Source organism: Rhodamnia argentea, chromosome 5 (genome assembly GCF_020921035.1).
Source record: "Rhodamnia argentea isolate NSW1041297 chromosome 5, ASM2092103v1, whole genome shotgun sequence".
NCBI classification, from domain to species: domain Eukaryota; kingdom Viridiplantae; phylum Streptophyta; class Magnoliopsida; order Myrtales; family Myrtaceae; genus Rhodamnia; species Rhodamnia argentea.
Genome location: NC_063154.1, coordinates 25,373,942 through 25,399,936, shown reverse-complemented (window position 1 = coordinate 25,399,936; position 25,995 = coordinate 25,373,942). Strand labels below are relative to the sequence as shown.

The 25,995-nt window shown below is 39.0% G+C and overlaps 3 protein-coding genes and 2 long non-coding RNA genes across 5 annotated transcripts; 2 read left to right on the top strand and 3 right to left on the bottom strand.

Moving 5' to 3' along the window:
• The first annotated feature begins 3,115 nt into the window (after positions 1–3,115).
• On the top strand, positions 3,116–4,096 carry LOC125315270 (L10-interacting MYB domain-containing protein-like). The gene is made up of 2 exons (XM_048279722.1): positions 3,116–3,436; positions 3,518–4,096. Exons 1-2 carry the CDS (start codon positions 3,116–3,118, stop codon positions 4,094–4,096), a joined length of 900 nt encoding a protein of 299 aa, XP_048135679.1.
• An 8,132-nt stretch (positions 4,097–12,228) lies between these two features.
• LOC125315113 lies at positions 12,229–22,288 on the bottom strand. Its single transcript, XR_007198478.1, has 3 exons — positions 21,953–22,288; positions 21,180–21,182; positions 12,229–12,239 (listed from the first exon to the last, which is right to left on the bottom strand). It is a non-coding gene; the product is annotated as an uncharacterized LOC125315113 (long non-coding RNA).
• On the top strand, positions 15,143–20,559 carry LOC115729830 (negative regulator of systemic acquired resistance SNI1-like). Its single transcript, XM_030660464.2, has 15 exons — positions 15,143–15,374; positions 15,538–15,604; positions 15,937–16,030; positions 16,102–16,185; positions 16,265–16,354; positions 16,996–17,067; positions 17,809–17,890; positions 17,977–18,026; positions 18,223–18,435; positions 18,508–18,578; positions 18,675–18,744; positions 19,568–19,633; positions 19,802–19,954; positions 20,046–20,182; positions 20,349–20,559. Exons 1-15 carry the CDS (start codon positions 15,245–15,247, stop codon positions 20,419–20,421), a joined length of 1,452 nt encoding a protein of 483 aa, XP_030516324.2. The 5' UTR covers positions 15,143–15,244; the 3' UTR covers positions 20,422–20,559.
• On the bottom strand, positions 21,546–21,953 carry LOC125312541. The gene is made up of 2 exons (XR_007198476.1): positions 21,894–21,953; positions 21,546–21,788 (listed from the first exon to the last, which is right to left on the bottom strand). It is a non-coding gene; the product is annotated as an uncharacterized LOC125312541 (long non-coding RNA).
• A 22-nt stretch (positions 22,289–22,310) lies between the features above and the next one.
• On the bottom strand, positions 22,311–23,149 carry LOC115729833 (D-aminoacyl-tRNA deacylase-like; the record flags this gene model as incomplete). Its single annotated transcript, XM_048279721.1, has 5 exons — positions 23,005–23,149; positions 22,831–22,914; positions 22,602–22,671; positions 22,473–22,503; positions 22,311–22,329 (listed from the first exon to the last, which is right to left on the bottom strand). Coding segments are annotated over exons 1-5 (246 nt in total), but the record flags the coding sequence as incomplete, so codon positions are not given.
• Positions 23,150–25,995: the final 2,846 nt, after the last annotated feature.

Below are 25,995 nucleotides of genomic sequence, written 5' to 3'. Positions count from 1 at the left end.
CAACAATGTATCTTCTGTTCGAGCACGTGTTAAACCTTCGAGATATCCTCACCGAGAAAGTTATACATCTTTTTTTTTTGTGTAAATCTTTTCTCACGATATGTGTTTCGGTGTGTACGTTAAAAGCTTGAACAATTTTCTTCGAGGTATCACGTAGACATTTTGTTTTTACCTTAATTTTCCCCGACGAGGTATCTTCTACTTGAGCACTCGTTAAAACTTCGAGATATACTCTCTGAGAAAGTCCTACATCTTTTTTTGTCTAAATCTTTTCCCACAATATGTTTCGGTGAGTACTTCAAAACCTCGAGCTATCTTCTCCAAGGTACCACGCATACATCTCGTTTTTGTCTTAAATGTGACATCCCCATCCCACATCGCCTAGGATGAGAGCCTTGGGTTGGTTTATAAGGACTTGGGTGCCCCTTAGACTTGCAAGAGGCATTTTCCGAGTGTTGTATGAGCGACGCTCGGAGGAACAAAACCATGAGGACTGTGTGTCCAAAGCGGACAATATCTTGCAAAGTGTCGCAGGACCTTCGACCGCGTGAGTCCCACATTGCCTAGGAGGAAGTCTTGGGAAGGCTTGCCCTTAGACTAGAAAGAGGCCTTTTCCGAGCGTTGTAAAGTGGCGTTAAAACTTCGAGATATCCTCTCCAAGAAAGTTCTACATCTCTTTTTCTTATTCTAAATCTTCTCCATCGACATGATCCGATGTATATGTTTAAGCATCAACTATCTTCTCCAAGGTATCACATAGACATTTCATTTTTGTTGAATCTTCTCGAACGACGTATATCCAATTCGTGTTCTTCTTGTATCATCTTATTTGGCATTGACTAAAATGGCTCAAAAAATCGTCGACCCACGCCAAGTGAGCTGGGACAAATCCTGATTTTGATACTATATTTGAAAGTTGAACAAAATGTATTTAAAATTGAGAGGTAGAAGCCTCACGTATATAAAGAGCATATAATCCTGTAATTAACGAGATGAGATATTTAACCATTTCTAGGATAAGAAAATATGAGGCAAAAATGAAATTTTTATATATTTTTGCATCTTGATAAAGAGTAGATCGTATTTCTTATAAACGTAATTAAATGGCTATCTAAGATATTGTATCAATCAAAGTTATGCACAATCAAAAAGATATATATGTCCAATCTGGGAAGATACGAAGAATAAAGATAAACATTTTATAAGTATATTTAACCGAGGAATATCCTTAAAAAAAAAAAACTCAAACTCTCTTAATGCGATGCCCTAAAATTATGATAATAGTCGTACAAATAAATGATGATTCCGATGGCAATTAAAGGGAGAAGTATCAAAAAGTCCTAAACCTATTGCATTAGTGCCAATTAAGTTTTAAACCTTTTTTTTTTTTTTTTGGTAAGGAGTCTTAAACCTTTTTTTGGTACCAATTCAGTCCTAAAATTTTTGCATTAGTGCCAATTAAGTCCTAAACCTTTTATTGGTGCCAATTTAGTTCTAAATCTTTTGTATTTATGCCAATTGCTTTAATCCGGCTAATTTTGGCCGAAAATCTATTAACGTGGACATTGATTGTCCTACGTGGCATGGTTGGCGTTGACTTGGACATTTTTTCATATTATTCTAATATTTTAAATAATTTTTAAGCAATTTTTGGTTATTGTAGAAAATATTTTTTAAAATTATTTAAAATATAAAAATATTTAAAAAATATCCACGTCGGTGCCAACAGTGCCATGTAGGACAATCGATGTTCACGTAAGTGATTTTCTGTCAAAATTGGCCGAACCGAATCAAGTGGTATAAATACAAAGATTTAGGATTAAATTGGTACTAATGCAAAAGTTTTATGACTGAATTAGCATCAATAAAAGGTTTAGGACTTAATTGACATAAATGAAAAAGTTTTAGGACTGAACAGGCACCAAAAAAAGTTTTAGGACTTTCATCTTCTCTCATGTCGCCACTGTTTCCCTTTAGCGTTCGAAGTAGATTCCTTCAATTTCCTGGCACAATCAGCGAAATACTTCACTTTTAGGCCTTTATTAGTGTCATTTTGGCTGGATTTTCTCTGGAATCCCGAAGCTCGCTCTCGAGCTTGAACTCCTTCGACAAGTTCATCCAGAACATGATGCAAGAAATCATCAACGAGTCGGCCAACATCGAGATTCGGCTCGAGTGGCAGCACAACCTCGGGCACCAGCCCGATTTCGCCAAGGTCGATTTTTTTTTTTTTTTTTTTGTCGGAGAAGCTTTTGTTCCGTCGAAATGAGCGTGAGCTTTTTTCGTATTTTTGTCGTTTGGCCGTTCGACCCATTTCGATTTAGCTTTGGGAGGGTTTAGGTCAGTGGCGACTCTTTAAGGATGGAAGTGTTGGGAGTTGTGGTTTTGGAGATGGTCTAACTTTAGGCGATTGCCACTCTTTAGTGAATACGGTCATAACTATTCATATTGCATAGGCTGCTCTGATTGCAGCTTCGATCTTGCTGATGGAAATGCTTCAGAAACCTTATCTATGTGAGATTTGTCAAGCACATTGTTGAACTTGAATGTACTTAGTTTCGTAATTTTAGTTCATTGGGTTATCCGTTAAGTAGGAATATTGATAATGGTCTTCAACCGACGACAAATTGTTGTTAAGCTTATTTTAAGAGGATATGCATTCTGGAAGGTGCTTCCATGGCAATAGGATTCTGTCCTTTTCTATTTGTGGAAGGACTAGTTTCATTTTGTTATTGAAAGTCTTGTTGTACATGGTAGCATTCGAGAAGTGAGAAATTTAGATGAATGAAAGGGAAAAGTAATTGAGTGCCTTTTTCCTTCGGGATATTTTAAAGTTTATTTAGACCAAATTTATGCTAGATTAATTTCAGGCCAATTGTCCCTCTTAAGTCCAAGGCTGACTCATGTTGCTTTTAGTTGTTGTGAATGTTGGTGGTGATTAGAATAGTACTTCATAGACCTATATGCAGTTGGTATATCTTGGATATTGCAATGTTTAATGTACATTTCAATCGATGCATTTCGGTGCTAATTTTTGTGTTTATTTTTTAAAGCACACTACTAGAAATGTAATTTGTTTGCATCTTTGAAATGTTTGTCTTCATTTTATTGGAAGATGGCGGCAAGTTCATCGAAGGAAAAGGCATATTGGGGCCCAGAAGATGTAGAAACGTTTTGTAAATTGTGCAATGAACAAATTGAACTAGGCAATCGTCCTGGAAATAACAAAAAGGTTGGGTGGACTGTCATAATTAACAAGTTTGAGGAACTGAGAGGAAAAAAGTATGACAAAAATCAAATGAAGAGTAAATGGGATAATCTTAAGGAAGAATACAAAAGATGGAGGAAATTGCTTCTACATGAAACAGGATTGGGTTGGGATGCAAGGAAGAAGACCATCGATGAAAATGATGAATGGTGGGAGAGAAAAATTAAGGTGTTTATCTCTTTTCTTGTTACTTTTTTTCTAGATTCATCTTTTTATGATAGAACTCACAAAAATGTTCCATTATAACAGGAGGATCCTAAGTTTAAGGCTTTTCGAACGAAAGGCATACATTCGGATCTTGAAGTTTTATTGGATAGAATGTTCGGGGGCACGGTTGCAACTGGAAGTGTCACATGGAACCCCGCAGAAGGTTTAATCAATAATGATGATATTGAGGCCCCACAAGATGATATGGGTGATGGTGCAGGATCTACTAATGATAATTTAGAGGGTAATGCGGTAAAAGATGTTCACCCAAGTCCAAGTAAGAGCCACAAAAGAGCAGCGCAAAGGCAAGATGGAGGAAAGAAACGAAAAAAGTTGACTGGACCTTCTAAGTTAGCATCGCAGATTAACGGACTTGTTTCAGCTGTTGAAAGTAAGAGCAATGTATCATCTCTTGCAAGGGAGTTTGATCCTTACAAGGAAATTATGCAAACATTGAGAGCCATACCCGAGATTAAGCAAGATCGAAAGTTATACTTTTTTGCACTCTCCCACTTTGCTGAAAAGAAAGATAATCGGCAGATCTTCATGAACTTGGATGGAGATGAAGAAAAACTCGAGTGGCTCAAATATAAGTTGGAAGAGCACAATAGTCGTCACTAGGATGTTAGCTACTTGTTTGAGCTCTTTCGTGTGCTATATTGTTGTAATGTGAGACCTATATGCAGTTGGTATGATTTGCACTCTATTCGTACTCTATTCGCACTATGTATGAACTCTATTCCTATTTATGTTCTAATGTGAGATCTATTTTCATTTGATATTCTTTTGATTGGGTGGAGTTTGCGCATATACATATGATGGATGATTTTTATTTATGGATGATTTAAATTATTCATCTATCTTTTGACCGTAACTCTATATTTGTTACTTTAACCAGTTATGGATGATTCTCCCGAAGGAGGAAATCACGACGAAGAGGAAGAAGAATATTGGCAAATAGTGGGAGTCGCTCGGGCCGCAGTGGCTTATCATGCAATATACGATTACAAAGAACCTTTTATGACATCTTCATATACAGGAAATGAATGGTTGAAAGAATTGATGGGCGAAAATGCTAATCCGATAAGGTGCTATCAAATGTTCAGAATGGATAAAAATGTATTCAATAGTTTAATGCATGATTTAGTGGCAAGCTACGGTCTTCAAGAAAGTAGGAATATTAATATAATAGAAATGCTTGCAATATTTCTTCTTATTTTAGGACATGGTGTGGGTAATAGATTAGTACAAGAGCGCTTTCAGCGCTCCGGGGAAACCATAAGTAGGTACTTTAGCTTAGTATTAGACAAAGTATGTGCAATGGGAAAAGATTTGATCCAACCATCTGATCGGCAATTTAGGGAAGTTCCAGAGAAGATCAGGAATAATCAAAGATTTTATCCTTATTTTAAGGTATGTTCCGCTTATACAATATAAATGTAGCACTAAATATATATTTTGATTGCACAATAATATTTTCATTTTCGTGTCGGGATTGTATTGGGGCTATTGATGGCACACATATTCCAGCAGTGGTACGTACGCACGATCAGATTCGTTTTATTGGTTGAAAAGGAACAACGACTCAAAATGTATTGGCGGTGTGTAATTTTAACATGGAATTTATTTATGTTTGGGCTGGTTGGAAAGGACAAGCTCATGACACTCGTATCTTCTATGAAGCCATTGGGAGACATGATTTACAATTTCCTCATCCTCTTCCAAGTTCATGAATTATTGATTTTTGTAGAGTAATGCGTATACATGTGTCTATGTTGATTGAATTTACATTATATTTGTGTAGGTAAATATTATTTAGTAGATGCCGGATATCCAAATCGAACAGGTTATTTGGGGCCATACAAAGAAGCTAGATATCATTTGCCAGAATTTCAACAAGGTCCCGGACCTACAGGTTATCGGGAGGTATTCAATCGTGCTCATTCCTCGCTACAATCAGAAATTGAGCGAGCCTTTGGTGTGTTGAAAAAGAAATGGAAGATTCTAAAGCAAATGTCAAGTTACCCGTTTGAAAAGCGAGTGAAAATTGTGATAGCGGCAATGACTTTGCACAATTATATACGGAGATACGCCGTCAATGATAGACATTTTGCAAGAGCTGATTTGGATCTCGATTATGGATATTCACTTAACCTTAACGATGCAAATGAGGGGACTAGTGCTTCAACTGATAATTTATCTTTTGACATGGAATGTTTACGTGATCAAATAGCAATGAGTTTAGTAAATAGTTAAGGATGCTTGTAAGTGTGGATATTCAGTTGATCATGATTTATGGGTTAAATTAATATTTAAGGAAGTTTGTAATATTAAGGCGAACTTATTTCCATCCTCATGATTCACGTGATCGTATTCATTATTATGATCTTTTCATATCATGCACGCAAGTAATTATATTTTAACTTTTGTATCTTATTAATTTGCTAATATGTGCCTTTTATTTTTTTTTTCATATCATGGCACGCAAGTTACTCTCAACGTGAACATATAAAAATTGCCGTTATTATTTTTTCATAATTTTAAACGATTTAAAGTTAAAAAAAATAAATGAGCACATCAAAGGATTTTCTAAATGTGAGTTCATCAAACAGCATTTTTCCCAAAGTCACATCTCAATGCACTTTTCAATTTTAGTTTACCAAACAACATTTGCATTTCACCAAATGTCTTTAGTCCAAAGACACTTGCATTTTCTCAAAGGTTTTCCCAAAAGCTTTTCCAAACGCAGCCTTTTTGGGGGTGTGCAGGGGATTTCATGGTTATCTAGGGCTTGTATCAGGCTTTGTCCCCCTTGGTTAGTTAAGGTAACTTATCATAAAAGGAAGTCAAATCACTTTATATCATTACGGTTGCACTGAAGATGAGATTCTGTCATTTCAATCACTTAATGGCACCCAGTTGTACTTATCACGATATTCTTTCAGTTTGTAGCGATCATGAGATCAATCAATCTTAGAATGCTTTAAAGTTTCTAGCGAATTTAGACCCTAGTCAAGATTGAATAAGTTTATTAGGTTTAGTGATGCAGGAACATCGAGTTACTTGAAGTTTAACCAGGCTAATCAAATTTTTTTTTTTCTCTTTTTTTGTGTTGTTGGAGTGAATCGTTTGTTTAATTTCAATATTTAATGTCTTTTAGAGATTAAGAGATCGTGATAGACATTTGATTGTTCAGATTAAGGGATCTTAAATTAGATTAGGGGGTCAGATTATGAGGGTTGCTTTGAGTCATTATAAGTAGTCCTCAAAAGCTATTGTAAGTGATCTTTTCCCATAATCCATAGTATGGTTATGCTTCCAAAATTTCTCTTGGTTTGTCAAACCCTAGAGGTTGATTTATCTCTGTTCGAGGTTCAGTTTTAGTTGCTCGAAATAAAAGCTAGACACCCAACTTAACCTAGTTAGAGTTCCCCTTTCAATAGAGAAATGAAGATACAAAAAAAAAAAAAAGCAACATTTACTCAAGAACCTGCAGGCCAAACTTAGTGCTATTGGAACTCAATCTATTGGTTCCCAAATTGTACAATAGCATCATTCCATCTTTCCGCCAACGAATAAAATAAACTAGAGGTGATAGGTTCCCGGTCCGGTTCCCCTCAAGAACCGAAGACCGGACCGGTAGTCCTGGTTTCCATTTTCTGGAATCGGGGACCGGACTGGCCGTCCTAGAGTCCGGTCCGATTTCCGGTCCGTTCTGAGGAACCAATAATATTTCAAATTTCTGCACGTATCCAGGAAAAAAAAAATTCCTAGCATCAACTTGCCCTCTTCCATATGCAGTTTGTATTAACATCAGTGGATACAATGAATGAACAAATAAGGACTTAATGTGACTAGTCAGATATAAAATAGCCTCATCATCTCTATCCTATACATCCTCTGCAAGCTATCAACTGTTATGCCCATCACACTAAAAGGGAAAACTAAGGCAACGTATCAAACAGGGTACATATTAACCTCTACTTAGATTGCTTGCAGGAATACGTTTGGAAAAAAGGCCAAGACCATATTACTGCTTCTTCTTTCTTCTTTTGAAAAAAAGGGCTGCGAAGTGCGAAGTTACATTATGGTTTTTTTTTTTTTAAATTCGACGGATCCGATAGGTCTTATATCCCTAGAACCAGAAACCGAACCGCCCAGCCACTGATTCCAATATTAAGAGCCAAGATCTAGGAATCGGACCATCAGTCCGGTCCAGTTTGCTCACTCCTAAAATAAACCTCAGATAAGAGGAAATGAAGCATCCAATCATCAGGTCACAAATCTGTGACTGTAAAACAAGGAGTCGCATCTTTCTCTGGCCGAGAGTCGAGACCAAACTGAGGAGCGGGCAAAAGATTTTCTAGGAAACAGCATGAGGCGTTTATAATTTTTGTTTCATGCATGTACTCCATCCAATTAACGCTGGATGTTCTTTCTGATTACATTCTTAGTGTGAACATGATACAGGCGAGGCCTTGATAGGAGGAGGACAAAAGTAGCAAGAGCGCACCCTAAGGAAGAAATCGCAAAGCCCTCGGAGACATCAGCAATCTTGTTACTGTTCGAGGAGTCGAAGGCAAGGTTCAGCCTTAGATTTCTCTCCCCATTACGAGGTTGCTCTCTCTCCTCTTTCTCTCAAATGTCAGATCCAGTGTGCACATGAGCAGTCCAGTGCACATTTACTGCCATTTACTGCCAAATGGCATTATTGTGATTCTTTACCTCAGAAGTCCAGTGCACATTTACTGCCAAATGCACAAGTTGCTGCCGCTGCCGAAAACAACAAGGTTACCTCTTTAAACAGGATGTTCTTGTTCTTCATAATTTAGACCTATGACTGACCTACTTTCTTTAATAAAATTCTGCAGAAACAAGCTATAATTAACGTGAGTTGAGTGCCGTGCATTTCATTCTTGCTAGACCTCGATTAGGCAAAAGAGCGAAGCAGAGTAGCGGCAGCGGCGAAAGCTGCTGTCGTTAAGCGGAAACCCAAGGTTCAATTGATGATATAACCTCGGATTCAGAAGAAGTGGTCAAGGCCAAGAAGAAGCAAATCATGAGTGGAGAACGAAGGGCAGAGATTGTCGAGAAGGAATATGCCCACGATCACTTCGGTCCTCACTGCTCGAAGCAAGGCGTTTGCATATTTACACTTCTCAAGTACAAGTCCTCTAGTAAAATAAGCATCAAAATTTACAAATTAATTTTCAACTTTAACTTGAAGTTGGCAACAATGGGTCGTCGAAATGCACTTGAGATCGTTTTCTGGCCATGCATATCTTCTATTTCAAACTTTACTTTGGTTTTCAAGTATCGACGATGAATGAATTGTTCAACACAGTGAACGAATGGTTTAGAAGTGGAACAGGGTTTGAAGTACCATGCGGAATAAATCAATAGGCGTGATGCCCCCCTTATCCAATAACAAGTTATAGCATGACGGATCAATTTCCTTCAATTCCAGGCATTATCCCTTGTTCAGTTTAATTTTTGAGACAAACACTACTTGCATTCTCAAATTATCCTATTGTTATATAAACAAAAAGACACCTACTACATACCTTATTCCTGCTAATAACAGTTCCGGGCTTTCCGTGGATAACCACATGTTTTGTGCTACCAAGGTGTTGCCCCTTTGGAGCAAGCGAGCCAGGCTCATCAAAAGCTTTTCATGGCAGCAAAATCTCTTCCGGCTTGAAACCGGAAGAAACAAGAAAGAGGGATGACCCGACATCTCGATTTAGAGAAATTACTTAGTTCAGTCGCATTATCTAGGCGACTTAAGAACTCCTTTTCTGCAACAAGAAATTAAGCTGCGCTGAACCCTTTTCTGTCTATTACGTTTGTACGATAAAGAAGCCAAATGCTCCTCTTCTGTTAACCCCAGCTAAAAAGGGAGTATAACAAGCATCGAGTCATCCAATAATCTCGCAATGAAGCAAAATTGTCGAGATCAAACGTAAATGGCGATAAAACGTTGCTTCCACTTGTTGACCAAAATGACACATATGTATGGATCAACCCAATTTGAGAGCGCCGTCAACATGAGATCGGACCACGAACGCATCTAGATCTCATTGCTCAGGCTTTCATAATCGGTGAACCGGTTAAACACGATCAAGTCCTTTGCCAGTAAAAGGCAATCGAATCTAGACCAGAAATTGCAACGTGCAAGGGTTAGATTTTAGAAAGGTGGAGCTCTATGCACACATTCTTCCGTTGTGGCTGACAATGACCGCAACAGCAAGATGGTGGCCATTGATGTCACACATCTTGTGATCATGCATGTACGTTTGCCACGAATTCTATCTTTGTGTGTGTATATATCAACGGCATATATAAATGAGTTTTGGGATGGTGCTTGATTTGTGAGAAACAGAATGGAATAAGAAGTTGCGAAACATATCTGAATTGGTTTATTTGGGTGATGATTTTACCAATAATTAAGGAATCCACACTTCTCTTAATTTTCCCAGTAGATGCTTTCATTAACGTTTTCCATTTCGCAATGCATTAACCACTAGGCGCTAAATACACTCATTTAGCATTTCAAAGTTTTTTTTTTTTAACGTGAATGATTTTCTTGGCTTACCCCAGTGAGAAGAAACGAACAAGACAGCATTTAAACCCAAAAAAAAAAATCAAAAAAGAAAATCATCAACTGGATGAGGAGATATCCTCCGCCATGCACGTGCACTGGCACGGAGGAGGGTTCAACAGATGAGAGACCAGAAACTGAGTTAGGTAATAACTTGAGCTTCCCTATCGAGTTCGAGCCTACTGGTTCTTAGCTTGATAGGTCCACATGACCAATCGAGTTTCTATTGTTCTCTTTAATTTTTTTTTAATTAGTCAAAGTAAGCATATATTTCCTCAAGATTACATAACAATACCCACATTATCAGAGTCTCTAAAAGATTGAGACCGAGCTCGAGCTTGAGTTTGACTTTCACGTGTATCTCAATTTAATTATAGTCGAGTAGAGCTCGAGCATAAATTATAACAGTCGACCAAGCTCGAGTTGAGTTTCCGCGTCGCATATGCACTTCCAGCTCGAACTTGACAGTGTATGGACTGGGCTTGACTCGATTACACTCGTATTCATCACTTTGCGTTGATTTATTGGCCACTTCAAGCTTCTGCTCATCGGGTACGTCCAAGAACCCATTCGCATCTATATCATCGTGGGATTCCATGAGGAAAAAGGCAGTAGAGATGAGATGTCCACCACATTATTTTGCAAGAGTACGCTTTCTTAAAACATATAGCACATTTATCTCCATATGGATATCCTTCTTAATGTACTTTTGAGTCCTTGACTAAGTCTCATGAGATGAACATATACGATACAAGTCCTTTGTTCAATGACCACCATAATTCAGATTGACTAATTGTAGTTAAGATAGTAATTATGGCTGTTTTTTGGTTTTTACCACTATAACCGTCTTCAATGGTGAAAAACTAATTGTAGTTAAGATGGTAATTAACGGCCGTGCGGCCGGAGGAGGTGAATTTCATGGGTCATTTCAACAAAAGAACACGGAAAAAACATGACATATGAAGATCATGATGGAACGTTTTCCTCGACTGTCAACTTTGAAACTTTAACTCTTTTTTGAATTGAAAGTTCGCTAGGGTTTCTCACTGCAACCCACCGCCCAACCTTCCCCGCTTTTTTGTTGGAATTGGCGAATACTCCAGGGACCCTTGTTTCTCATATCGGACACGCCCACGTAAACTTAGAAAAACTGAAGTATGAACCGACGACATATGACATCTACGCTTGGAATGACGAGGGTCCCGCTACCCGGTCAGCGAGTAGGGGTTCCACTTGTGTTTTGGGCTTGTGTTTAAGCTGGCTCGTTCGTTGTGGGATTAAAGGGGTTTCGGATAGGCCTAGGTTTTGGACCCATTTTAAATCATATATATTGTGCTCGTATGAAAGATCATTATAACCGGTTTTTACGGCTATAAACCTAAACATCATAGTGAAATCTCTTTGTAGGACGTAGCCCTATTCCGGGGTGAACCTGAATAAACTCGTGCGTCATCTGTTTCTTCTATTTTCTATGTGATTCTTCTGATTCGGTTTAGGATACAACACATATGAAGCATACTATTGAGGGAGATAGAGAGGGCTCTCCCTCTCTCTTCCTCCCCCCTCCTTCCCCTCATATGATGTTCTCCTTCTCTCTCCATTCCCCCTACCTTCGAGAAGCATCTAGAGAATGGGGTGCTCTCTTTTCAGGGTTTCAGTCTCCGATTTTCTCTCAGGGTTTCTCTTGTCCCTGGTTTTCCTCCCGGTACAGCCTGTTGCAGTCCTGACGCCAGCCTCAATGGTCCCTATTTTTCCACCGGTGCTGCCTACAGCTGCTCCCGCGATCTACTTAGCCTCACCAGCTTTGCTTGACGCGAGCAGGAGCTGTTTGTTTATGTTGGGTTCTCCGTCGATTTCGTGGACGGCTTATCTGATTTTGTGATCAACTGCTATATAGTTTGCAGCTTTTCTCTCCCGATCTAGAGCTAGGTCTAGATTTGGACGCTCTTCTATCCTAATCTTGAGATAGATCTGGGATTTTCAAGACGTGTTCCGTATTCATACAACTTATTAGTATTATTGTGTTATATATATGGTGATGGTGCTGGGAACACCAAATTTTGGCACGCTTTGTCTTTTGGCATAGCCATTGTTGCTAGAGAGAAATTCTTGGTGTGTGCTCATCAATGATGGTGCGAGATTCGGGCCGTACGAGCTCTGATGCTACAACAGATCCATCTTTGAGGAATGAGCTAGTCTTTGCAGGCAGTAGCAAGTTGATTCATTTTTCAGATTTGTTTCACTTGCTTTGTAGGATTTGCATCTATCTTGAAGTTATGTACTACTTTCTCTTTATGAAACGAAGTTGGTCGTTTTGAAAAAAAAAAAAAAAAGATCACGCTCGCTATCTCTCTGGCAAAATTATTTGCAGATGCTTTGGATTCTCTCTTGAAACTGACTAGCCGATCCTCCTTTTGTTTGCTATTGTGTACAGTCATGCATTCTTTTCAGCAATCATATTTATTAGAGAACCTTATCATATTACTATGTATTGCTCCCTCTACAAGACTAATCTTTTGCCCCGATTTATAATTGGTTACTATATAGAACGCAAAATATGGCGATCCCGATAGAGAGCAACCAGCTTCTTATCAAGTTTAGTAGTGCAATAAGAAAAATTATAAAAAAAATTCATAAATCTACTGCAATTGTGTCAATTTAATCACAAACTGTTTTAACCAATTTAGTCATAAACCTTTTATTTTTGTGCCAATTCAGTGGGCTTGTTGATGCTTACGTGAACAATTTTTAACAATATATTCTAATATATATTCGAATTATTAGTTATTTTGTTCGGCGACCAGCCAGAGGCGAGGCCTCTAAGAGAAGGAGAAGGAAAGAAAAAGAAAAGAAAAAAGGAAAAAAAAATAATATTTTTTATAAAAAAATACTTAACTATTATTAAAAGTGCCACGTCAAGACTGGGTGGAAGGACTGTGTTGGCACAAATGCAAAAGGTTTAGGACTTAATTGAAAAAATAAATAAATGAATTGGCATAATTGCAATAGGTTTATGATTTTTTGGTAATTTTTCCAGTGTAATAATATGAACCGCTAAAAAACTTTGGCTCATACTCACTACATACAGTATCGAGTGGAGAACTTTGGCCACATGACGGTTTGGTGTCAAACGCAAAGCTGAAACTGATAAGTTTGGGGAAATTTTTTTGCCTGAATTTTGAGGTGCATGTGTACCTTAATATGTTTTGAGGGGAGAATGGCAAGAATGGGACAAGAACTTCGATCGATATGAGGGACGGACAGCAAAAGCCAAAGAATAAAAGTTAGACTCGTACGAATGTTCAATAATGAGGTAAGAGTGAGTTGTGCCAAACCGAAGAATTTAGCCTTTGATCGGAAAAATAAAAATTTTAAAATTAGAATCCTGTTAGTTTCCACTCTCATTTTAATAAGCGTTTGATTTTAGGGATCATAAATTTTAAAAGATCTCAAATCCGATTAAAAAAAATTAAATTTCGAGATATTTTTGTTACAACAACTTTCAATCCTCAGCAACATATTGGACACACACACACACGAACTCACTCTAACAGCTTTCGCTGACTTCCATGGTTCCGCCATTCCAGATTGAAGAACTCCCTCTCAACAAGAATGATTCCCAGGACATGGTCATCTACCACGTCCTAAACGAGGCCACGTCCCAAAGCAACTCGTCCCTCCTGCACCCGAACCGGTCCGGTTCCGCGTCGGGCGGCAGTGGCACCCTCGAGCTGTCTCGTGGCATCGCGAAGAAGCACTATCGAAGGGTCTGGCGCCACCCGTGGGGGAAGTACACGGCCGAGAGATGAGTGATAAGCATGTTTTGCGGTTTCTTAAATGATGCTTTCCTTCTTAAGGTTCCAATATCTTATTATGCATCTTCCTTTAACATTTAATGGAACAGACATTCTAGCTTATTTTTGTGTTTTGTAATTTCAACATTCAAGGAAGTTAATTGCTGTTAAGCTGAGGTATCTTCCTGGCACATAGAATAAGCGTACACGCTTTATGAAACCTTAAACGATAGAATCGCTGAGAGAAATGGATGGAGCCGATTTGCTTGTTGCTCAAGAAGTCATCACAATCCATGTATGTGGCGACACATATTCAATGTATAACGGATCGGGATGAAGGGAAGTGTGTGACCATCAATCCAAATATTATCATCTGTATTGAAACATGTCGCCATCACGGCCGTAAAAAGTTTGTGGACTTTCACGTGTTCGACTTATGCTTAAGTGCCAGGATGAGATCAGATTCTCGCAAGTTGGAGAAGTTTTGGAGTCGTAACCCGGGGTTGGCTTAGTGGTTAAGGAGCTTGTATTGAAATGTGGATTACGCTCGGTGCGAAAGATTGGATTTTCTATATTATCAAATGCCAAACCGAGAGGATTTGGTCCTTACTCAACCTCACATGAGGAATGTACCTTCTGAAAAATTTTACTTATCTTCAACAATTGACATTTGTTCGAAATAACAACTAGTGCCATCTCATAGCAAATGTTCTTTCAACTTCAATTAGCACTAAATGATCATGAAATAAGTCTTAGGCCCAATGGCCTAGTGGACTCCTCTCTTGGACTAATAGCCTAGGGATTGGCATGGGATTATGCAAATAGAAAATAAGAAGAAGAGCAAGGTAGGATAACGAGAAATTATTGCATGATCTAGAAACAAATAGATCGAGTCCATCTCCATTATTAATTTTGTGGGTCGTATCGCGCTATTCACATAATAACCTTGTACATCAGATTTCAAAATTTCCATGCATTGACATGAATCTGTCACAAATGAAATCGTTTCTTACGTGCGATGCCTATCGGAGTACAGACTCACCTAAGACACAAGAACTCGTCGTGCCTGTTGGTACTGAATATTCGTGACGACCGAATCATAGGTACGTGTGTCTTAATACAAGCTTGAGATCAGGGGGCATTCGACAGGCGAAATTTCCTTTCTTTTTTTTTTTTTTTATTATTTTTAAATTCGGGGCACCAATCTGGTTGGATCGGGTCGATCCGATTCCGCCCTCTCCTACGTCCAACACAACAATGGCGGGAGAACCATAAAAGCTTCAGTCATCAGTTCCAGTCCCCATCTCTCGGCAATTTTTAGGGTTTGAAAGTTCTCTGCAAGCAAGAAGACCAGAAGCTTCGGGGAAACGGGCAATGGCGAGAGACGAGGCCACTGATGGTAGCGTCAAAGGGGGGGTCAGACTAAAAGCGGGCGTCGAAGAGAACACCTTGGCGATCCTCGATGCTTTCGAGTCCAGCGACCCTCGCTACTCTCACGACGATCGTACGTGTGTTCTCTTCCCGAAAAGTTCACGCCTTTCTTTCGTTGGATTGACGATTCCACCTGCATGCTTTGAAAATCGGCGGCGTTTTTTTTTCGACTTGGCGTGCGAGCTTGAGTATTGATGATTGTGATTGGTCGTTTCTGGGAAATTGAAAAATTTTAGGCATTGCTTTCCTCGAAGCAGTTCGCGGTGCCTCAGTCGTTGCAGAAAATGGAACTCCTCCGACCAAGTAATCCCCCATTGATCTCTCTCTCTCTCTCTCTCTCTCTCTCTCTCTCTCTCTCTCTCTCTCTCTCTCTCTGTGATTGTCGTTGTGCTGGATGTTGAAATTGAGATCTCGAACGTGTTAATCTTAAGCTAAGCTCGGCTGTCAAGACTTTAGTGCTTTGCAATCACCTGTTGATTCTGTCTGGTGTGTCGTTCAGCTTGGTTTCTTTCTTTCACTACATTTGCGTCGCTTGTTACCTTTCATGAGTACCAGAGGTTTTCTGTCGATTTAATGCTTTGTTTTTGGCTGCCCATTAAGTTGATTGTGAGTTTCTTTTCATTTGGTGGCGACAGCAAAATGCTGGAGGCTATCTTTCGGATTCTCAGGACCGGAGAATCACTGCAATCTATCATGGCGAGTTTCCAACTTCTTAACGAGTTGGAAAAGGTAAATGGCTTCTCTGTATATTGACGTACTCATTTTGGATGACCAAAGTTCTGAATTTGCTCTGTTTGAAGCGCTATCCTCGCGTGTTCTCATCTGTTGGACGCACATCTGAATCATCTTCAGCTGCTCAACCTGAGCTTGAAGTGCTAAAGGAGGTATTAGTACTCTGTCTCTCTGTCTCTCTGTCTCTCTGTCTCTCTCCCCTCAATTGCTAAAGCAACACCTCTGTAACAGGCTTGGTCTCCATTGTCTCTCGCTTCAGACAGTGCTACTAGTGGGAGAGCAGCAGTTAACAAAAACCCTTGTGGCCCTCTTGACCCCTCCGTGAGTTGAATTTAAGACATGCTTCGTGACATTCATTTTATAGTACTTTAAACTGATTGAATTTGTGTATGCTGGCTAATCTGTTCCGTTTTCATTTCTTTGGAATTGATTGATTTGAAAGTTATGCGATATCTTCTGTTGCAGTAGTAACATTCCTTTTGTTTTGTTGCTCTCAACACTTTCCGTAGGTTTGAGGCGCTGATAGTTGTGAACTGAAATGCATTTAACGGTAGATATATCTAGACCTTGAATCATGTAAACATGCATATGAATGTGATAGATTAAAAATGCTAGCCGGCTACAGATATATGATTATGTTCCAATTTCTCAAAAAAACCAGGTTCTGGTTGGATGGACATAGTGGCAATCTCTCCTTCTGTTTTTCTTTTACTCTTTCTATATCGTAGGACAAACTAAGTAGAATAAAGCATTTTTTTCATACTTCATGTAGATGATAGAAAGTGCTGCATGATCGCAAATGTGAGTTCTTTGCACTTTCATGATTGCAAATGTGAGTTCTTTTCTCACGGCTCTTGTTGGTGATTGACCTTGTTCTTGGTTAACCTTCTGGTGTTTTTCCTTCTTAAGTGGTCCATAAACCTTGCCATAGTTAATCAAAGCTCTTCGATCCATCACTGCAGGGTTTTGAGCTTCTGATACGAGGCCTATTTACACTGGTGGAGGGGACAAATCATCAAGTAGTTGACATGGAGGTCTGCTTATCTGTTTTATTTTCAGTGCTATGTCAACTAAACCGAACTCTCTTGCTTTGGTGAATAGATGGTATGCCATGTTGGTAAATCATGCTTACAAAGTTGCATTTAGTAATATGTCTACCAACCAATCCATCCTGGGAAGAGTGTGAACTGTGAAGTATAACCATCTGCTGCTCATAATAAATTGGTTTAGTTCCATAAAGCTGGAAAACAAAAGGAACAAAAAGGAAAAGCTTGATCTATTTCACATCATGTATCTTACTTGTTAATTCTTTAGGCATCTTCTTGAAACCCTCTTTCTGGTGGAACTTTTTTTGTACAAAATTAAAAGCTGAAGCTGTAAGTTGAGCTAAAGATAAATTTACAAATGATCAAGAAGTTCTTTCCTCTTCTATCGTCGGAAAATTATGCTAGTCACTATTTAGAAACTCTGGTTAAAAAGGGAAAATGGAGGTAATTAGTCCAACACGATCTTTAATGACACAGTATACTCTTTCTGGTTAATGTCTCCTACTCTAGAATTTATTTGATAACAGTCACACTTCACTGTTATCTGATCTTAAATACTTATATCTGTTCCAGTATCCTGACTCCTCAGTCCTCTTTGCTGTTTATGCCAGAGACCAATTTATTGTTGTTCTCTATGGCTCTACTCCAAGTGTAATTTTTGTGTCTAATGCGATAACAGGTTCTCTATAGCTTTAAAAATATTGGTTTTCCTTGTCTTTTTGACTGCAGTCTCTGAGAAATATGTTATTGCTCCAGTATCTCATCAATTTTCTTGAAGGAGATTTTTCATCTCGCAGCTATTTTTATAGAGGTAAGATGTCCTGTCTCATCGTAATCCCGATAATTTGTGCATTTGTGCCCCACAGTGAAGGCTTAAGAGACTAGACGCTATTGCAGAAACCATGGATTGGACTGTCATAAGGGAGTCTTTGCTGAGCATGCTTTTGGTATTTTCTAGATCTGCTAAATTACTTCTTCTTATGGCAACAATAGCAATGTCTTCATTTGCGCATGTTCTAATTTGTCTTTTAGAGAGAGAAAAAAATCCTCTGTTCGACAATGCAGTATTGGTAGGGGAAGGGATATTATCTCGTAAAATCTTGTGCAAGGACAGTCAATTATTATGCATTGCCGTCTGTGTAGTGCTCAAGAAGATTCAGCTACAGGAACTTGATGAAGGATTGCCCATCTGTTTTGTGCGAGTTGCGGCAACTTTGCACTGGATTTGGTAATGATCTTATGCTTCCAGAGTTTTCAGAGGCCAAGTCATCCAAAGTTTGTGACAATTCGTTGGTAATTGCATCACTTGAAGCTGTGGACAACACTTGCACGGCTATGCAGAAACTTATGACAATGGTAATTGTTTTTTACTGTATGGGGACTTAGAGAAATGCTTTCTACATGAGGTGCTGACTTGTGTTCTTTTAGATTATGGAGCTTGACGTGTTGAAAAACCAAGCAGATAAGAATGGCTGTACGACAAGAGCTGATGGTTTTAGGTACATGTTTCCTAGTTTTAATCACCTTATAAACCACCTTGGTATGGTAATTCCATTTACCCTTTAAGAATGCATTAACAGTTGGATTCAGTGCAGAACTCCATTGCTGGAGATAATACTAGATGAACTGGTATACAATAATGAGATCCTGTCTCCATATCTTCAGGTACCAATATAGGACTGTCTCTACCTCTCACATAGGGATGGACATATTTGGGGTGGTATTGTGGGTGTTGCTTGTTCTTTTCTTTCTTTTGGTTGGGGGAGGGGGTGGGGTGTGTGCAGAGTTGGGATGCTAGAGCTCTCAAACTTTCTGAAGAAGGATTTTGTCAGAAAGCAATTAGATATAGAAATATTTCACTTTCCGATGCAGTGACTATCCTCATGATATGCACAATCAATGTCCTGAGAATCGACTTTTTCCTTATTGAGCATGTTTAATAAGTGTTTGGGGGCACTCGTTAGCAAGACCTTCGAAAAAACCATCCGAACTTTTCTTATCTGGTAAAAGGAAAATCATAAAGCTTGCAGTGAGGCAAATATTGTTATATTTCTTCTTTAGTGGATGTATATTGACTCACATTCATGAAAAGTTCTAAGGACAATTGAAAAAACAATTATGAACTTCCTAATTTTAAATCTACATGTTGCACCCTCTAGTTTCAATATTTACTCTTTGCACACTAGAGTTTTGAAAGGACCTAATACTTGACACCTTGTGGTCTTAACACCATAGGCAAATGTGAGGTGCAGAGTAGGTTTGCTGAAACATTGAAATGCAAAGTTTAGGATATTGAAACTAAGGTGCGAAATGTAAATCTCAAAACTAGAGGATGCAAAGTATGGTTAGAAGAAACTTGAGGATGGTTTATCTGAATATCCCAATATTTTGTGTTCTGATATTACGACAGTCCATATGTCTCTATTGCGACGTTTTAAATTTAGTGGTTGTTAGAAGATTGAGTTTAATTTCACAAAATTGATTTCAGGTTTTTAATCAACCAAAATGGAAGCTGGAGCTTATCTTGCAGTATCTCTCTAAGTACACTGCCAAGGTTTGATTTAGACCATAGGATTGCTGCCAATTCTTTGATGAAGTGTTTCTATCTTTCCTCAATGGAAATTTTCATTTAGACATGCTTTATACATGGGCAAATTAAGGGATGAATTACTCCTGTCATCCATGGTAGCTGCATGCCCTTTTTCTTTCCCCTGATCAACAGCCTTCTGTTCGTACTCGAAGAGCAAGCGATTATACTGATGATCCAACATTTGGTGGAGTTTTGAAGTGCCTCTCAAACGGGAGTAGCTTGAGAAGCATTATGAAGAAGATTGGTGCAGAAACAGTCCAGTTGCTCCTAGCTCATGCTTTCCAGGTGAAGGATATGATCTAAATACGCACTACAGATGTCTTGAGGTCTTGCATTATATTGATTATTTTTCTTTCTTTTCATGGATATCCTTCAGGCCCAGTTGGCTCTTTCATGCAAGTCTCATTCTGCTGAGGATGTTTCGAAGTCCAACAGAGATGTTGTAGACTGCTCCTTGATGGAAATATGCAAGCATATGATCTCTGCTTTTGATGGCTTAAAAAAAATGGATGAGTAAGCATCTCCTTAGGTTTAGCTGAAATAGCTACCATTTCAATTTTCATCTGCATGCATCTCATTATAAATGAACAGTCAAAGTGAAATGACTATAGCACCACAGTTATCGCTCTCTAAATGCTACAGTCATCCTCATTGTCAACTGCGCAACTTTCGTGGACAGGCAGATGGACATCTTACCAACTGGAAAAGAAGCCTTGTTTGTAGCCACTGCCATCCTGTCAATCAAGTCGTAGCAATGAACAGAATTGCCCTGTATCACTCCTCAAGACTTTCTGAAGAGTTCTATCAACAGGTGATCTCGTCATTTTTACTATATTCTCAACTTGGACAAATTCATACAAATTACCTCTCATGTTGGCATTTTGCCTGAACAGTCTCTTTCCCTTTGAATTGCCTTATTGTTGCAGTTTAGAGAAGAATCTCAAACGATGGTTTTTGCGTTTCAGTCTATACATTTTTTCAGTTGACAGGTTTAAGGATGAAGTAACAAATTTGTCCCTTATCTAGCAACAATTTGGAATATGGTCCTCATACTAAATTGTGTTCCCTCGTTCAAGCTTATTAATTTTTCTTTCTTTTCCACCTAATTTGGTCCTTCCATCCCATGTTCTAAAAGTCTAAAAGTCCTGAAATAGGTGTACAAAATTGAAATGGAATCTTGGTGATATTGCCTTCTTGTACCCATAAAATTGCTTTCCAATGAAAAACATTCTCATCGAACAAATTTTTTACAGAAAATAAGTCCCAGCATGAGTCTGTTCGTCGGCATATGTAGCGGAGAAATTTCATGATATGCTTTTAAAGTGGGATCAACCTTACGTGCACAGGTCCACAGGCAAGTCTCCGGTCCGGCAAGCAGTGACCCAGGTCCAGCCGTCAGGCAATTTTGGTCCAGGAGCCAAGACCCAGGTCTGGCCATGGGGGGCCCATGCATGGTCAGGCAACTGGTACATGCAGATATTGTACCTTGTTATGATCTATGAGTGGTCACGCACTTGTGAAGTCCTGTTTCAAGAAATGAAAAGCATCACTTTGATGCTTCAGTTTGTCCCTTCTCAAACCTTTTGAGTCGACAAACGAGTATACTACAGAAGATATAAATTACATTTCGAGGAGTCCGCAATTGGGGCCACCTTGGACCGGGGGCCAGGACCCCAGGCTCAGAGGAACCAAATCCTGGTAAACTGGACGGCGGCCACCATACAATATTATGGGGGTGCATGACCTATTATTGCATACATCTTTAGTCCTTTTTTTTGGAAAACCAAGGGGCATAACTTTAGTGCCCGGGCAAGGGTCTTAAACTTTTGAGTCGAGAAAGCTACTGAGGACAGAAGTCACCCGGTACAGCCCATTGCCACGAATGAAGCTTATTGTATTATCGAGTGCGTCATACACTTCACCTATTCTACTAGATCATACAGAAAGAGTTCAGGCAATGCCAGACAAAACCCAGTAAGTTCAGTGAGGGTATATTTTCACTGATCACATCGTTACTGGCATTACGTCCAAAGAATTCTACAATTTGAGATTTGTGAGGTTCGTGGATATCATACACCATAACAACTTTCCCTACTCTTCGGCTGCAGACTGAGCATTCCTGAAAATGATTGATGATGACAATGTCTTGTCAGCTTTAACAGCACATACTTTGAAGGGTTCTCTACTAATGCCGTTTAAATCACCAATAATTACATCGCATCACCTGGTTGATTGCAATGAATCGAGCTGCATGGTGACTGGTCCATCGTTAACTAGGTTGACCCACAATAGTCCCAAAGAAAGTCATAGAAAACCCAGAGCAACGACCACGAGTCATTTCCACGGTGTAACATTGGAGACTCGGAGACATACAAATTTGGCATTCTGAGGCAGAGGTCATTAACATTGACAACTGCTAACACTAACTGTTTTCTTGATGACACCGAGATGTACGTTTACCGGATCTCGAATCTACTTTCATGCTTTTCATTGATCTGAATTATGAAATGGTACATCCAAGCTAAGCAAGACAACCAAAGAATCAAAAAGGTTTTACCTTTAATGGCATCAGGGCTGTAAGCCTTTCGTAATCTCTCAACCAGAGACTCGTAGAAGGGCTTCCCCTTCTGAGGTGGCATCGCAACATGTAAATTGACTGACTGTAGCATCCACAAGTTAACCAACATGAGATTACTTGCTAATTCTACCTCGGTTGCAGAAAACCCCTGAAACCTCAGAATTTATCTGCAACGAGATATGACAACGGTTGAACAGAGAACAACGAAATCCACCAATTGCTTACCTAAAAGAACCCCATAATTCTTCTGCATTACCTGCGATGCAACAGCAGATGAAGCACAAATTAGAAGGAAGCACAGCAAAATTCGTTTCTCTATGGTGCACGCAAGAGCAACTTGAGGGAAGAAACTACATTTTGGTCCCACCCTCTCCCTGTACTTTCGTTCGTGAACAATCTCATCATGTTCAAGACCTTCCGACATCTGCAACCAATTTCGAAAAACAGAAAAGACCCTCAAGTTGTTTTCTCTCGTACTCGTATCTCTAAGAGTTAACGTTTCAACCACGAAACAGAGCAAGAGAAATGATGATCAGCGAAGTAAAAAGAAAGGATTTTGGATAAGAAGACGAGAATTCCGTACATATAATCGGCATTGGAGTCGGTGTCGGATTCCGACGAGAACAAGGAGGCCAGGGCCAATCTCCGACACTATACGGCCTTCGACCCGCGATGCAGCAGCTCACATGAGCCGATGAAGCGTTAAGATGATGTGTTCCGTTGTGTGTGGTTGGGGGGTGGAGAGAGGGAGAGAGACCTCGACGCTGGCGGAGGCAACCCTCTGAACGGCGGCTCTCATGGCTCTGATTGGAAGGCACCGCCGTTTCGTGGTTGCGGAACGCAGCGGCTGAGTGAACCGCACGCAACCGGGGAGAGTGCCGGAAGAGTGGAGGGTGAGCGCGGGGAGAGAGTACTTTGCTTCCCTTTTACAATTCTTTTCTTTTTCTTTTTTCATGTTAAATTTTCTATATGTTATTGGTTGATTGCAATTCTATAAATTTTGTGCTTCTTTCAATATAATATCATCCTATTTTTCTGGCAAATGTTGATATTTGCAATTAAATCATTCCACCACTTATTATGAATTTCACTTTATAGTCTCTTAAAGATTAAATATTTCGACACATTAGTCGTCCTATTATTTCCTAATTTGTGTTAGAAAATCCTAATTATTCTACATTGTTAACACCTAAATTTTGATTTTTAGAAAATCATTCACATAAGTATAAAATGAGAATTAGATATTGTTCTCACAAAAATGATTTCTCATGCATTGCATATTCAATTTTTGTCAGTCATTACATTTAGAATCGGAGGTAAGTCAATTGAGCTTAGTTTTAGCGTTCACCAAGATCATATTCAGTTTGAAAATTTTTGTTCAGGCAGAGGGTGTGCCGAATTTATTAAGCTAATTGAACTTAACTTCAAGCCAATTTTATTTGGTTCAAGCTTAAATTATCCAAATAAGGCTTTCGGTTAAATGTCCGTTATTTAGAAAAGCCTTAGTTGAGTTCAAGAATGCGAGACGAGCCCATGGATTGATTAGAAAATTCGAATGAGGCATTACAAAGGCTGGCTGAAATTCCATGATGGGTTCGGTCCTTAATTTGACTCCAAATTAGCCCATCGTGAAGTGAAGCCCCCAGTTAATTAGCCATTAATCATCTAGAACCCAATTAGGCCTAAAATTGCATTCTAAACCCACAAAAGAGGCCATTTTCAGCCATTTCTTTCATCATTACCCCCTTTGGCCGAGATTCATAGAGTCCTAGTGGATTAGGACTCCTCGAAGTTCAAATAATTCAAGAGTTCTAATGATTTGGGAATCCTATCTAGCTAGAGTTTTATCGGATTCAGAAACCTAAATCTAACGGTTCATAATAAATCCTATTCTAACTAGGGTTGATAATCCGACGGTTTCCGACAACTCCTACTCCTACTAGGACTCTGGCTCAGGACTCTATATAAACAAGAGCTCATTCACGTTCAAAGGAGGAGGCCATTATCAAATTTTCGGCACCTAAGAGAGAGAGCCTTGAGAGCAGAAAATTCAGAGCTTTCTTGTGAGATGATTGTCTCCCCGTGCTTGAGATAATCCCCTAGCCGAAGGTGCCCCAAGCCGAGCGACCCCTCCTCATCGCCGGGTCCTATTGCCCCTATTCATCACAGCTGCCGTAACCCCCGTCCAGCAGCTGTTGTGCATCCACCATAGTCCAACATTCAGCCTTGATCGGTTGCCGCTAGCCCCACTCATCCGCTCGCCAATCCGTCTCGCCGCCGGCGCACCCGAACCACCAAAATTGCTGACCAAGAGCTGCTGCCCACTACTGTTTCGCCGCTGATCAGCCCTTATTCAAGGTCGTTTAGTCTTTGTTTCATCATTATTTAAGGCTCTAATCTCCTTATTATTGCTGCTTGATCATTCGGAAGAGGTTTGGCGACGAATTGAGCTCGAAAAGGCGCAATTTCAAGGCTGCACGTGTGCTGCAATTTAGCTCGGAAAAAGGTAATTTTCTCAACTTTTTTGGTTGCTATCTATGCTTGTTTAAATTGGTAACATGCATATACGTTCATAAACGCCAATGAAGGTATGCTGATTTGCAATCAAAGTTGAAAAATTGCATATTTTTGTCAATTTCAACCACAAGTGTAGAAAATTGAGTATTTGAAACAAAATTCTGACTTTTCTAAACTTGTTCACGAATTTGGTCAAATTGTGATTCTTTTGGGAATAGATTGAAATTTGATTGGAAATTTATCTTTTCTCAAAGTAAAATTTATTCGAACAATTTCCAAAGATCAAATTGAATTGGTTGAAAAAATCGTGGATTTTGTTGAATTAAAAAATTGATTTTCAGTGCTTATGAGTCACCTTGGCCGAATTATGCATGATGTGGATGAGCATTGCCTTGAATTTTGATCTTTGGTTGGTTGAGTTACACTATCTTTGATTATCCGATGATAATTTCATGTTACGGATAAGAATCGTGCTTAACTAGATAGTAACTTGAACTTTATGTTGAAATTGTTATCTCATGATCATCGAGTTGGTTGATTGGTTTTTGGCTATTATCTTATCTTATCTCTCCTGAATTTTTCTCAAATTATTTGGTTAGCGATAAGATTTGAATTCATTGGATAACGTCTTAAATTTTGAGAATTATCTGAAATAATTTCTCTGATCCTTAAAGATAATTTCCTCAAATTAACATTTGTAATTTGGATGAGGAAAGGTGGACCCCAATGTCATAATTTCGGCCGCCCCTCTTTTAATTTTCGAAAATTCAATCTCAATTGACTCATTTTTATTTTATTTTTGTCGTGCTGATTGTTTGCTTTTGATTGTTATAAAATTTGCACATCTTTAAACAAACATGCCCATAATATATGCTCCCCTTTGTGCCTAGACCCGTCGGAAAAATAAATCACACGCTTTAGCCACGATCTCGTGGAATGGGATGGTGATTTAGTATAGAAATTCGTGTTCTACCCTTTGGCAAAAGGGATGTTGTTTTTCTATACGCGTATCCGCATACTAGCTCGAATCCTTGAGGATGTAGCGGATAAAATCTCGCTCTAGCCCAGATCTTTGGGAATGAAAGGATTTTCGAAAAAAATCGGAAATTAAAGGTATATTATGGGCATTTTTGTTTATTTTTGTTCAGATTTTTGAATGCTTTTGAATGCTTTCTTTTATTGCCGAAAATACCAAAAAAAAATCATCCTCTGGGCGCTTAATATATGGTCT